Genomic DNA, 12,870 nt, shown 5'->3' with positions numbered 1-12,870 from the left:
CCGTTACTAGCTATTCCAATTCAACACTGATAGCAGGTTTGGTGTAATCCAAGAACACGCCCCAAACATGGAACAACAATCTTGAGTTATACTAGGCTGTATAGACCATGACCCATTTTCGAGGAGGCCCCTTATCAGTGAATCTTGATCAGATGTGACTTCATTCAATAATGTTTAGCCTAAGGACTTAAGTGGCACAGATGTACAGTATGTGATATGCATTTGATTTCCAAACAGATCCATCCCCAAAATCTAATAACGTATGTGTAAGTCTGCATACTGAGCGAGAATGTGCCCTTGTTTGGTTGACATTTAATACATAAATCTGATTTAGATGGGTCCAGTTTCTCAGGGGTGATAAACAGCCTGTGGGCAATCTTGAATTGCCTCTCTGTGAACTGATTGTAACTAAGATTAAGGTGAATAGAGGCTAGATTGTCCTCCCTCTACAAAAATGACCGCATTAAGATCCATTTCCCAGCCAATCCTGCTGGATCTAGGGTTTAATGTGTCTCCCATGTTTAATGTATTATTACTTCCAGAAATTAAATGTTTAATTTGAAGCTAGAACTGGCAAGTCTTTTTATTTACGCAGTGACTCTGGGGTTACAACCGAGTTGATATAACTGCTAATTTGGAGGTACCAAAAAAAAAAAAAAACTTGTTAAGAATGACTTAATTTTTGTTTAAGTTCATCGAAAGACATGAGATGGTCTTTGCAGCAAAGGTTACAGATAGATAATATTCTGGATTCATAATGTCTATGGTCAAGATGGCACTTTGTGGCATATAGTGACTCAAAATGTGCTCTAAGTGTGTGAAAGATAGGGGCAACAACAGACATTGAAAAGCTGAAGTGACTGAAGGACTGAAAAGTCTTGCTGTCTGAAGCCACTGAAAACACACAGCGTTGTGTTTGCTTTGTGTTTATTTGAGTGAATTAAAGTAATGGCTGCTGCGATCCTGAACCCTACCTCCAGCGTCCCCCTTGAGCCCGGGGTAGCACAGGCCGTGCTACAGACACAAACTGATAAGAGGGCTTTCATTTCAAAATATAATATTTCAAAAAGGATTTGTTACATTAGAGTTGGGTGGTATCTACTTGTTTCCTAACTTTAGGATGGGGTATAAAGGCTCAGATTTTTCCTGTTTTTCAATCAGCACCATAGATTCAACAGGTGAGACTTCTTATTCCAAGTAAGTGCATATTGCCCTGACCTTGCCTTTAGTGGGACGAGATGCTCATTGTAAGATTTTTGTGTCTGCTGTTTTACTTTATTTTAACTGTGTAGGTTTGTGCATCATCGTCCTGTACCTGCCAAACTCATGCACAGATCTAGTTTAGCTCTACAGGGAATGGACATTTTCACAGGTGGCATTTTATCCAGTAAATGCTTTTGCACTAGTTTTTTTTTTCAGAAAATTGATGTTTACTAATGTCAGTCTAAATCCTTTTCATTACATTTCTTTACAGATCTCTAGTTTTGCTTATGATGTTTCAATAAAATAAATCTATGAACCTGTAATGAATAACATTAACTGTTAAACCACCCATTTTTATTTTTTAAAAGCAGATGTTTGTATTAGATATTGCTGTGTAAAGACAAGGCTTTCTGGTTCTCTGCCTGTTCCTGACTCTGTGGAAACACAATTGAAAAGCTGAAACAAAATGACTTTATTAGTGTGAGTAATTTGTGTAGGCTATAGGTTAAACAGACTCCTCCGACTAAAGGTTCAGGCTTCTGTTCACAGACTGATTAAGCAAACATTGGCATACAAATATACAAGCATCCTAACAAAAGACACTGCATTTTTATTTATTCCCTATAGGCATTTAACTTATTGTGTGCTTATACTTCGCCAGACGCTCTGTCAATAAGTGGCTCAAAGCATCATGATGTGCAGGAATAAGGTGGAAAAGACCATTTACGCCTAGACTGCTTTTAGCCCCATGCCTTCATGCTAAGGTTATAAGCAGTTTCAGGCCAGACTGCTATGTGAATGAGGCACAGTACACATACTAGCTGGTTACACAAACCATAAGTCTTCAAGGCACAGTAACAAAACCAGCCTGTTTAGTTTTAAGTGATACAAGGGGGTTGGGAAATGGTCATGTAAAAATGAATTACTCCTAAAGTCCAAGAAACATTATAATTGGGCCTTAATTTAAAAAAAAAATCAAATGTAATAAAAATGTCTCACGTTGGCTCTTTAACTACACAGACCTGGGGGAAAAAACATACTTTTCCTTGACATTAATAATTTACAGCATCAACTACATGTGAAACACAAGCCTCTAGAATGCAAATTAATTTTTACCTTATCAGAACTTTAAGTCAAGCAAGTAGGCCTGTTAAGACACCGGGGGTGTGAGCGTGCCAGAGAGAGAGTGATCAGCAGTGACAGCACCAGGAGAAAACACTGAACACAGGATTAGACGATTGGGAGTGCGATGCCGGGTCACACAACATGTGAAAAGCACAGAACACCCTTGACCCTAACATAGTCTCCTGCACAAGATCTCTGAACTAAACTTATTCACCTTTGTGTAGCTTCATTTTACTGATTAATTTGCAGAAATAAAGAACTTCAAACCAAGCTTTAACTCACTACTTTGGTTCTCCACTCTCGTAACTAGATGACTCATGTTTTGAGTAATTTATGCTTTCGATTGAATAGTGCGTTTTAACATGAATATCTTATTAATAACTTTAATATTCATATTTTTATAAAATAAATGCTGTCAGAACAAAACCTTGTATCTCCATTTTTGTTTTTCAGTTTTTGACATTTGAGTGCCTGTTTTCCTTTACATTACGTGTTAATTCCAATATAGATGGAACAAAAGAAACAGCCTAAAATGACTAAAAAGTACAGTCTGTTTTTGTTTCTCCTGTCATTACTTTGTTCTGACAGCATCTATATACGTACATACACACACACACACACACATATATATATATATATATATATATATATATATATAAAATGTGTGTGTGTGTGTGTGTGTACACTACATTGCCAAAAGTATTCACTGACCCATCCAAGTCATTGAATTCAGGTGTTCCAATCTATTTCAGTGCCAGAGGTGTATAAAACCAAGCACCTAGGCCTGCAGACTGCTTCTACAAACATCTGTGAAAGAACGGGTCACTCTCAGGAGCTCAGTGAACTGCAGCGTGGTACTGTGATAGGAAGCCACCTGTGCAACAAGTCCAGTCATGAAATATCCTCACTACTAAATATTCCAGTCATTTGTCAGTGGTATTATAACAAAGTGTAAGAGATTGGGAACGACAGCAACTCAGCCACGAAGTGGTCTGCCACATAAAATGACAGAGTGGGGTCAGTGGATGATGAGGCACATAGTGCGCAGAGGTCGCTACAGACCGCCAAACTTCATGTGGCCTTCAGATCAGCTCAAGAACAGCGTAGAGAGCTTCATGGAATGGGATTCCATGGCCGAGCAGCTGCATCCAAGCCTTTCATCACCAAGTGCAATGCAAAGCGTTGAATGCAGTGGTGTAAAGTGCCGCCACTGGACTCTAGAGCAGTGGAGACGTGTTCTCTGGAGTGACGAATCGCACTTCTCCGTCTGACAATCCGATGGACGAGTCTGAGTTTGGCGGTTGGCAGAAGAACGGTACTTGTCTGACTGCATTGTGCCAAGTATAAAGTTTGGTAGAGTGGGTGTGGGGTTGTTTTTCAGGAATTGGGCTCGGCCCCTTAGTTCCAGTGAAAGGAACTCTTAATGCCTCAGCAGACCAAGAGATTTTGGACAATTTCATGCTCCCAACTTTGTGGGAACAGCTTAGGGACGGCCCCTTCCTATTCCAACATGACTGCACACCAGTGCACAAAGCAAGGTCCATAAAGACATGGATGAGCGAGTTTGGTGTGGAAGAACTGGTCTGCACCCAGTCCTGACCTCCACTTTTGGGATGAATTAGAGCAGAGACTGTGAGCCAGGCCTTCTCATCCAACATCAGTGTCTGACCTCACAAATCCACTTCTGGAAGAATGTTCAAAAATTCCCATAAACACTCCTGAACCTTGTGGAAAACCTTCTCAGAAGAGTTGAAGCTGTTATAGCTGCAAAGGGTGGGCCGATATCATAGTAAACTCTATGGATTAAGAATGGGATGTCACTCAAGTTGATATGCGTGTGAAGGCAGACGACCAAATACTTTTGGCAATATAGTGTGTGTATAAATGTGTGTGTGTGTGTGTGTGTGTGTGTGTGTATATATATTTGTGTGTATACACATCTGGTTCCATTGACTTACATTGAAAGTAAAGTATGTTTTTTCCTTTCTGCTGTAAAGTTACAATTTTGTTTCAACAGCAATGAAATTTATTTTTATTATGATGTTCTTGTGCAATGTTACCAATATCTGATGACCCCTTTTACCAGGTGATGTTATCCTGGGGTACGCTGCTTATAAATATATAAATCTTTGGCTTTGCTCTTATATATGATGGTCTGTTCAAATGTACAGTGTAAGTTGCCGCCAAAAAAACACCAAAAAAAAAGTTTTTCAAAATTGTGTGGTGTATGCCTAGCTTTAGAAGTCGTTCAACTACAGCTCAACCAGCCAATCATAAGACTCCTTAAAATGTGAACTCTTTGGTTGCATTAGCCTTGGATGTGATTCTTGCTGTCACTGCTACACAGACTGTTGTTGAAAAAGACAGATGAGGAGTGAGGATCAAAACTATGAAATGTACTTTACAGCTGTTCAGAAGAGCTTTTCTGCTGTGGAACCCACTCTACTGCAATGCTACTTGATCCAACATAACTAATGTAACATAGCTAGCTAACGCACATTGTTTACAGTCAGATAGATTTGCACTTGCAATTACAATTGCACTTATTTACACTATCAATGACTTCATTGTCAGTAGGTTACTCAGCTTTCGGTATCTGTAGTGATAAGTAATAAAACACTCGGAAAAAATGGTATTAATGAATTCATACTTATTACAGCTACTGATTTGGGTTTTCGTACCATTACATAAACTAGATTGTTTGATTTATTAAGCTTTATTTCTGCTGTGTTTAAGGAGTAACGTGGTTATTCTAAACAAGATAGTATGTCCAGACAAAACAACCATTAAGTGTAATTCATTTATTTTCAGGAGTTCTTTCTGACAAGATTTGATATGAAGTAATCCACCAGCAGAAGGAAGGAGGAAGTCAAAAGAAATTACATAACAAAGTATGAGTTTCCAAAACAGGAGTTTAAAAATATTATCAAAAAGATATAAAACAGTACCTTGTAATAACCACACAAAAAATTTGGTAGAACACCAGAACTGTCACAATTAGATAAACAGTCCTTAAAGCTTTCATCTTTGCTTCAGATTAGAAACAAATCCAAAGGGTTTTCTGTTCATCCTCCCAGTGTAAGAAGACACTTCAATGCTATGAGTCTTAAAGGAGTCAATAAGCCTTCACATAGAAAATGAAACAGACTGCTGTTCTCAGAACAATGGACTGACCACCCCAAAGTCCAGACCTCAACATTACTGAATAAGTTTGAGATTACTTGAATCACAAAAAGCTGAAAATGAAACCAACTTTTAAGACTGAACTTTAGGTATGTGGGGGAAAAATATTCCTCCAAATTTAAGGATGTAAGAATGGAAGCTGTAATAAAAGTTAAATGGTCGACAAACTGAGTAATAAAACCTCTGACATAGTTGTTAAGGAAATCAGTATAATTGCCTGTTAAATACATTGTTTCTGGGGTTTTTTCTGCAGAGGCTAGGACTCAAAACTGGGATCTAATTTTTGACCAATCATAAAAGCTTCTGTAAATGGTTGGTCAGTGCATGTAACAGATATTCTTAGGCATTTCAGCAGTGTGTGCTATTCAAATATGAACCTAGTGTAATGTTTCTGTACATTTTCTCACAATGTTGACTAAGAAGCCCAATAACAACTTTCTTAATCATTTTCTCTATCATTTTCATGCTATTACACAACTTTTTCAGTTTGGCAATGAGAAGTAGGCTACCAAAAGTATTGACAAAAGCCCTGATGAATGGTTGGTTTCTTAGAATTCAGCTCAAAGTTTAATTAGAAGGGACAGAGATTAGTTACAACCAGAACTGAAACATGTCAAATGTTTCCTGAGTTAAAGTTGCGTTTTCTTGGAAATTATGCATACCTAAAAATCTGAAAGAACATATTGTAAACAAAAAGTGTATATAAAGAGGGGGAAAAAACTCAATTATTTATAGATGTTTATTTTTTTTTTTACTTCTTTGTTTACTCTGACTCATATATGAAGTTCATTGCTCCTTATTATTTGTCTAAGAATGAACAAAAATCTCGAACATAATTATTAGCACAAGTTTGTTGGTTTGATGCTACAGTCTCCTAATAAAAATGTCTTTATTTTTAATAAGAGTAGGCATTGATTTCATAACAACACAGTGGTTATCCATGGTTCAGATTCATAGACAGTGCTCTAGGTAAACTAAGCCAACAGCCTGATAAACATTTTAAAGCTCTAACTTCTTAGCTTAAAGTGTGCTTTAACACATTTAAGCACTGTAAGCTTTCCAGTAAAATGGGATTCAGTTTTGATATCCCCATTGGAATGAGGCTTCAGTACTGGATTTATTCTGACATACTTTGCCAATAACACCAAATGGCACAGACTCAAAGCATGGATACAAGCTAACAAGCTAAAGCACAAGAGGGACATGAATGCTAGTTACCCTGTGTTCATATTGAATATGCAACACACATTAGGCCACACGTCTAAGGATCATCATTCTGATTTTCTTTTATTTAAGTATCTGTAACAGTCCATGAACGTATATCTGGTTATCAGAGAAAAATAAGCAAAAATATAGTAATAACTTATGGCTATAAGCTTTTGTTTTAAGGCAACAGCACAGGTGTTGCACAAAAATATAGCATATACACTCACCAGCCACTTTATTAGGTACTTGTTAGTTTAAGGTTGGACCCCCTTCTGCCTTCAGAACTGCCTTAATTCTTTATGGCATACTTTCAACAAGGTGTTGGAAACATTCCTCAGAGATTTTGGTCCATATTGACATGATAGCATCACTGCAGATTTGTCGGCTGCACATCTATGATGCGAATCTCCCGTTCCACCACGTCCCAAAGGTGCTCTATTGGATTGAGGTCTGGTGACTGTGGAGGCCATTGGAGTACAGTGAACTCATTGTCATGTTCAAGAAACCAGTTTGAGAAGATATGAGCTTTGTGACATGGTGCATTATGTGGAAGTAGCCATCAGAAGATGGGTACACTGGTTATAAAGGGATGGAAATGGTCAGCAACAATATTCAGGTAGGCTGCGGCATTTAAACGATGCCCAGTTGGTACTAAGGGGCACAAAGTGTGCCAAGAAAATATCCCCCACACCATTACACCACCACCAGCAGCCTGAACCGTTGATACAACGCAGGATGGATCCATGCTTTCATGTTGTTTATGCCAAATTCTGACCCTATCATCTGAATGTCGCAGCTGAAATCAAGACTCGTCAGACCAGGCAACATTTGTCCAGTCTTTTATTGTCCAATTTTGATGAGCCCATGCGAATTGTAGTCCCAGTTTCCTGTTCTTAGCTGACAGGAGTGGCATCCAGTGTGGTCTTCTGCTGCTGTAGCCCATCTTCTTCAAGGTTTGACGTGTTGTGCATTCAGAGATGGTATTCTGCATTCCTTGGTTGTAATAAGTGGTTATTAGAGTCACTGTTGCCTTTCTATCATCTGGAACCAGTCTGCCCATTCTCCTCTGACCTCTCACATCAACAAGGCATTGTCGTCCACACAACTGCCCCTCACTGGATATTTCCTCTTTTTTTGACTGTTCTCTGTAAACCTTAGAGATGGTTGTGTGTGAAAATCCCAGTAGATCAGCAGTTTCTGAAATACTCAGACCAGCCCGTCTGGCACCAACAACCATGCCACGTCCAAAGTCACTTAAATTACAAGTTTCCACTTCAGCAAGTTGTCTTGACCACCTCTACACGCCTTAATGCACTGAGGTGTAGCCATGTGATTGGCTGATTAGCTATTTGTTTTAACAAGCAATTGTACCTAATAAAGTGGCCGGTGAGTGTATATGTTGGCCCTGTTATCAGGAGATTGTGAGGTTGATCCCTGGTGATGCTACAGCTGTCTGTGGCCAGGAGTCCAAGAAAGCAGAATTGGCCTTGCTCTCAGTAACAAAGCATGACATAACATACTCACTCGCAAGAATGAGCAAAAATGTCACTGAATCAGTAGTCTGTGTATTTTCTCTGTCTTTTTGCGATGAAATATAACAAATACCCAAACACTGATTTCAGTATTCAAATAAACCTCAGACAATCAATCAAGTATTCAGGTACCCATGGACTCCTCATCATTATCACTACAGACTATCACCAATCTCTCACAGACACCAGACACACACAGACACAAGTGACTTTTATAGGTCATAAACAGGAGGAATAGTACAAAAAGTCGGATATATGTATTAAAATATCCTCCACATAGCTTCAATTATAAGCTAAAATATTCGGATTGCTTTGGGTTAGATAAATAAAAACTCTCAAACAGAAAAGAGACACTGGGAAGAGACTCAGTTACTGGTGATGCTGTTTTAGATTTCAATACGCATTCATCAACGTAAATTCAACGTGATTCGTCAAAATCAACGTAAATCTTTTTTGACTTTTTGACAGCAAATGCTCATAGAAATTCACAGAGGAATTTTATTATATCTAACACTTTGAACACTATCAACACACCACAGCACCTACGTTTAATTAACAACAAAAAAGAAGGTAATGCTTGACAGAACGCGTGGGTCTATGCTGGTTGTGGAGAAGGAATACTAACCTAACTATGCAGAACACGGAACCTCCAGGACCCAACTGAATTCCTCAGTCTGTATGTTTATACAGTCATATAAGCTAGCACATCCTCTACAGGGAAGGAACTTAGATATGGCAATTTTGTGCAACTTATACGGTATACTTTATATTTATTTGCTGATAGAAAGTAAAGCAAAAATAAATAATGTACCATAACTTTTGCACAAGTCACGTTTTCTTCCCCTATATGTTAAAATCACCACATAAACATTAATCGTGCATTAAAATGCACAGAAGTGTGTTCTCTGAAAAGAATGTACACTTTTCATTAAAATTTCTTTTTAAAAAATTATTTGATTTTAGAGCTCTTGACATTGTATGAAGATTTCATGATTAATATACCAACAGAAATGGTCCAATTCTTGTTGTACTAAATCTGTTTTCCTTCTATTTTAACGTTACCAATGAAGATCGTGACATGAAGAACGAGTTCATATCTGTTCCTATGGTTCATGAGTATTTTTAAGGTCTCACCTCATTCTCTTTACTCTTCTCTCTGGTTCTGCTGGAACCTCGGCTGTTGCTTGTGGTCTCTTTGCTGGCTGGTACAACGGAGATCTGATGCACAGGCATTCTAACGCTGCTCAGAATCCGGAGATGCTACTCTTCCCTCAGTCTGCCAAAAACATCCTCATGGCCACTGCTGCAAAAAGGAAGAGAGCCCACTTTGCTGTTCATGAACAAACATTTCCCTCTCCACAGTCCGAGAACGAGGCTCAGCGTCCAGCCCGGGATTCAGCTGGATGGAAGCATCCGGAAAGTCAGCAGGTGGAACTCAACAAAGCCGGTCTCCGTCATTCCACCTGTGAACTCCTGAGAGAAAGAAAAAAACAGTTCAATCACTGCAAGAGTCACAGAGTTAGCCCCGTCACTTGGAACACGTGGCTAGGTGGACTTAGCGGTTATTTTAGCCTCAAATCTCCTCCCCCCCCCATGGTGGAGCAGGCCACTAATCAGCTTAGCACCCCGGGAGCTCCGCACAGGGCCTCGCCTACCACTGGCTGCACGTTCACACTCACTCTCACGGTGCCAGACTCTCCTAACCTGACCAACTGCTTCCTCACAGCCATGACGGCAACAGCCGTAGCTGTAGTGCTTCGTTGATAAAATCAGCAGTACTGAATTTTACAGCTTCAGTTGTCTGGGAGTAATCCAGAACACTTTCAGCTAAGTCAGTTTTCTTTGACTGAGACACTGGTATTGCCTTCTTAGACAATTCTTAGACAGTCAGCTGGTGGTAGAATTAATGTGTCATTTTTTAGGGATGGAAAAATGCACCAGGCCAGGATTTCTAAATTGCCTAAAATGTCTGGGATTGGCTTAACTTTCAGCGCTTTACTCTCAACACATTTCCTTTCTAGAGTTTGCCCATTGCTGCCTCTGTGCCTCCAGTTTCCTTTTCTGAAAACCAAAATGTGCTGACCCTCATCCTGGGCCATATTGAAAACATTCAATATCATATATTTTCCTAATACAAGGGTCCCAAAAAGCATTTGGACAGCTGTGCCATTCTTTAATAATGTATTATATTAATTCTGTTACAAATACAGTGTCCAACAGGCCATTCCAGTGCATATGCAGTTTCATTAATGAGTGTGATTATCAGATAGCAATCAATTTTAAACAAAACCATAAATAATGATTACATTTCTACCATATAAAGTAATTCTTGATTATGTATGCCACTAAATAAATGGTTGAAATTTGAAATGGTACAATTTATTAATGCATATCGCTGTTGTCAGAACAAAACCTCATATCTCCATTTTTTAAAATGTTGTTTTTGACATAATTTGAAAATACTTTTGGCCCTTTACCTTGTAGGTCTGTTTCCACTGACTTACATTAAAAGTATGTTTTTTTCTTCTCCTTCAAAGTTTGAAGATACGAGGTTTTGATCCAACAACAGCGATATCTAACTTTTATTAAAGTCATTAACAAACTATCAGATAATGATTAAGTTGCTGTTTATTAGGACCCATTATTATAGTTTTACCTTTTACACGGTTTAATGTTCAGAGTGGAACACTTTAGGTAGGACAATATATATCGGTTTGATTTGGTCCACATGGAACCCAAGTAAATGTTTCTTCAAGTGTCCCCTAAAATTAAGAGAACCTTTGTTATAGAACCGTTTTATTTTATAGTAGATAAAAGGTGGTGGAGTCTTTACTGATGCAGTTCCTAAACATGACTGACAACTAAAAACATGGGATTAAAACCACAGAGAAACTCCAAAAGGTATCTTACACAGCATATAATAACCTGGAAAAATACACATTTCTAGAATAGAAACTTTACATTTTTATGTAAACTTTACATTTTATGTAAACTTTACACTTTTCTGTATTCTAAATGGTTCTTTAAAAGCAATCTAAAGCATAACGTGTAGTATTTGGTATTCATCAACACACCTACATAAAGATCAATATTTTTGTGACACAATTACCAGTATAGCAGTATAGATGATATCACTCAGCATTACAATCAACAAAGATCAGAATCATGATTACACTACATATGCTGCATACTGTGCGCTACAACTGCAATATATTAATAATGCGCTGCTGAATAATGTGACATGGTTAAAGAGTGGCTTCTATTTTTCTGACCAGAAATGTGTCAACATGTCAAGTGTTTCACAAATTCTTTGAAATAAATGGCCTGAAATGCAACTATAGGCTCATGAACATATGACTGAAACCTAAAACCCTGATGAAATGACTGGAATCCATCTCATTTTTCATCACTGCTGTAATTCCAGATCCTGCTGTTTGCAGCTTTCACTACAGCTGAGCGAACATGAAACCACAGCAAGAACGACACATGAGCGTGGCTTTATGATCACTACTTCAGTCCAGCTGGTTGACACTTTATTTTCTCCATAACGCTCATTAGAGTAGGCTAGTAAGTTAGCACAAAGCTATTCTCAGAAACTTCGCAAGACGTTCTGTCCACAAACCGCTCAAAGCATCAAGAAGCATGAAAATAAAAGTTCCACAGTAATGCAATATGTACCACTCTAACCCAACCCAAGTTAAAACCACCATAAATGACATGACCAGGGCTAGCTGTCACTAAATACTGCAAAAGCTACAGTCACGATATTGACTAAAATACAATATATCACTCTGTATAGAACCACTTTATGCTTAAATGGTTCTTTGCATGGTGAAATGGTTCAGATTGTTGCTTATGGTTCAATATAGAACCATTTTCAGTGTTACACAGTCCTCTAAACACTCTCAAACTGTTTGTGTGATGCACTGCTTACTGCTCTCTCTGTAATATATCTGAAAAACCATTGGTGTCTCTGATGAAGGGAAATAAAGCGCTGAAGGGCTGCTGTAATAAAGAGTAATGAAAGTGCTCATGTGGGCCTTAGACTAATATCCCACTAAACACGCTCACTCTTCAGTTAAAACCTCCACCAACAGGGTTTCAAATGTTCACAATTTTGTTTTAGTAGTAAAGCTATTCCATAGAAAGAATAATGATTGACAGTAACGTCTCACTGGCAACCTGGTGCCAGTGACGGAGGTGAGCGTCACCACCGATAACACTAGAGATGGACACGCGGCAGGCGGGAAGGGTGAGGTTTATCCCTTGAGGAAAAAGAGTCCGAATTTCAAGATGTTCATCTTACAGCCACAGACTCTTACACACACACACACACACACACACACACACACGTGTCCTCATACTGACACTGAAGCCTTTACGATTGTAGACCAAAAAGTTTAGTCATCTGCCTCCCTGTTCTCCCTAAGCTCTGATACAGGGTGGCCAAATGTCCCAATTTTCCAGGAAAGTGTCATGAGTCCACATGACCTCAAATGTCTTTTCTAGACACGAGATAACCCAGGGATTAAAAGCAAGGGTGGGGTTAGGGCATTTGAATCAGATTTGTATTGGCGTGTAATCTACTTGAATGTAGGCTACCATGCGATCTACAAACAGC

At 38.7% G+C, this 12,870-nt stretch overlaps 1 protein-coding gene across 2 annotated transcripts in view; it reads right to left on the bottom strand.

Annotated features, from left to right (window-relative positions):
- Nucleotides 1-12,870, bottom strand: part of march1 (membrane-associated ring finger (C3HC4) 1) — a 40,710-nt gene that overhangs the window by 25,654 nt on the left and 2,186 nt on the right. For both annotated transcript variants that reach the window (XM_017717457.2, XM_037532773.1), the window contains exon 2: nucleotides 9,384-9,722. In XM_017717457.2, coding sequence (XP_017572946.1) covers nucleotides 9,384-9,482 — 99 coding nt within the window. In that variant the 5' untranslated portion in view covers nucleotides 9,483-9,722. The remainder of the gene's footprint in view (nucleotides 1-9,383; nucleotides 9,723-12,870) is intronic.

This window comes from Pygocentrus nattereri, chromosome 22, assembly GCF_015220715.1.
Source record: "Pygocentrus nattereri isolate fPygNat1 chromosome 22, fPygNat1.pri, whole genome shotgun sequence".
In the NCBI taxonomy this organism is placed as follows: Eukaryota; Metazoa; Chordata; class Actinopteri; order Characiformes; family Serrasalmidae; genus Pygocentrus; species Pygocentrus nattereri.
The sequence above is the reverse complement of the archived record's forward strand: the minus strand, read 5'-3'. Positions and strand labels throughout refer to the sequence as shown.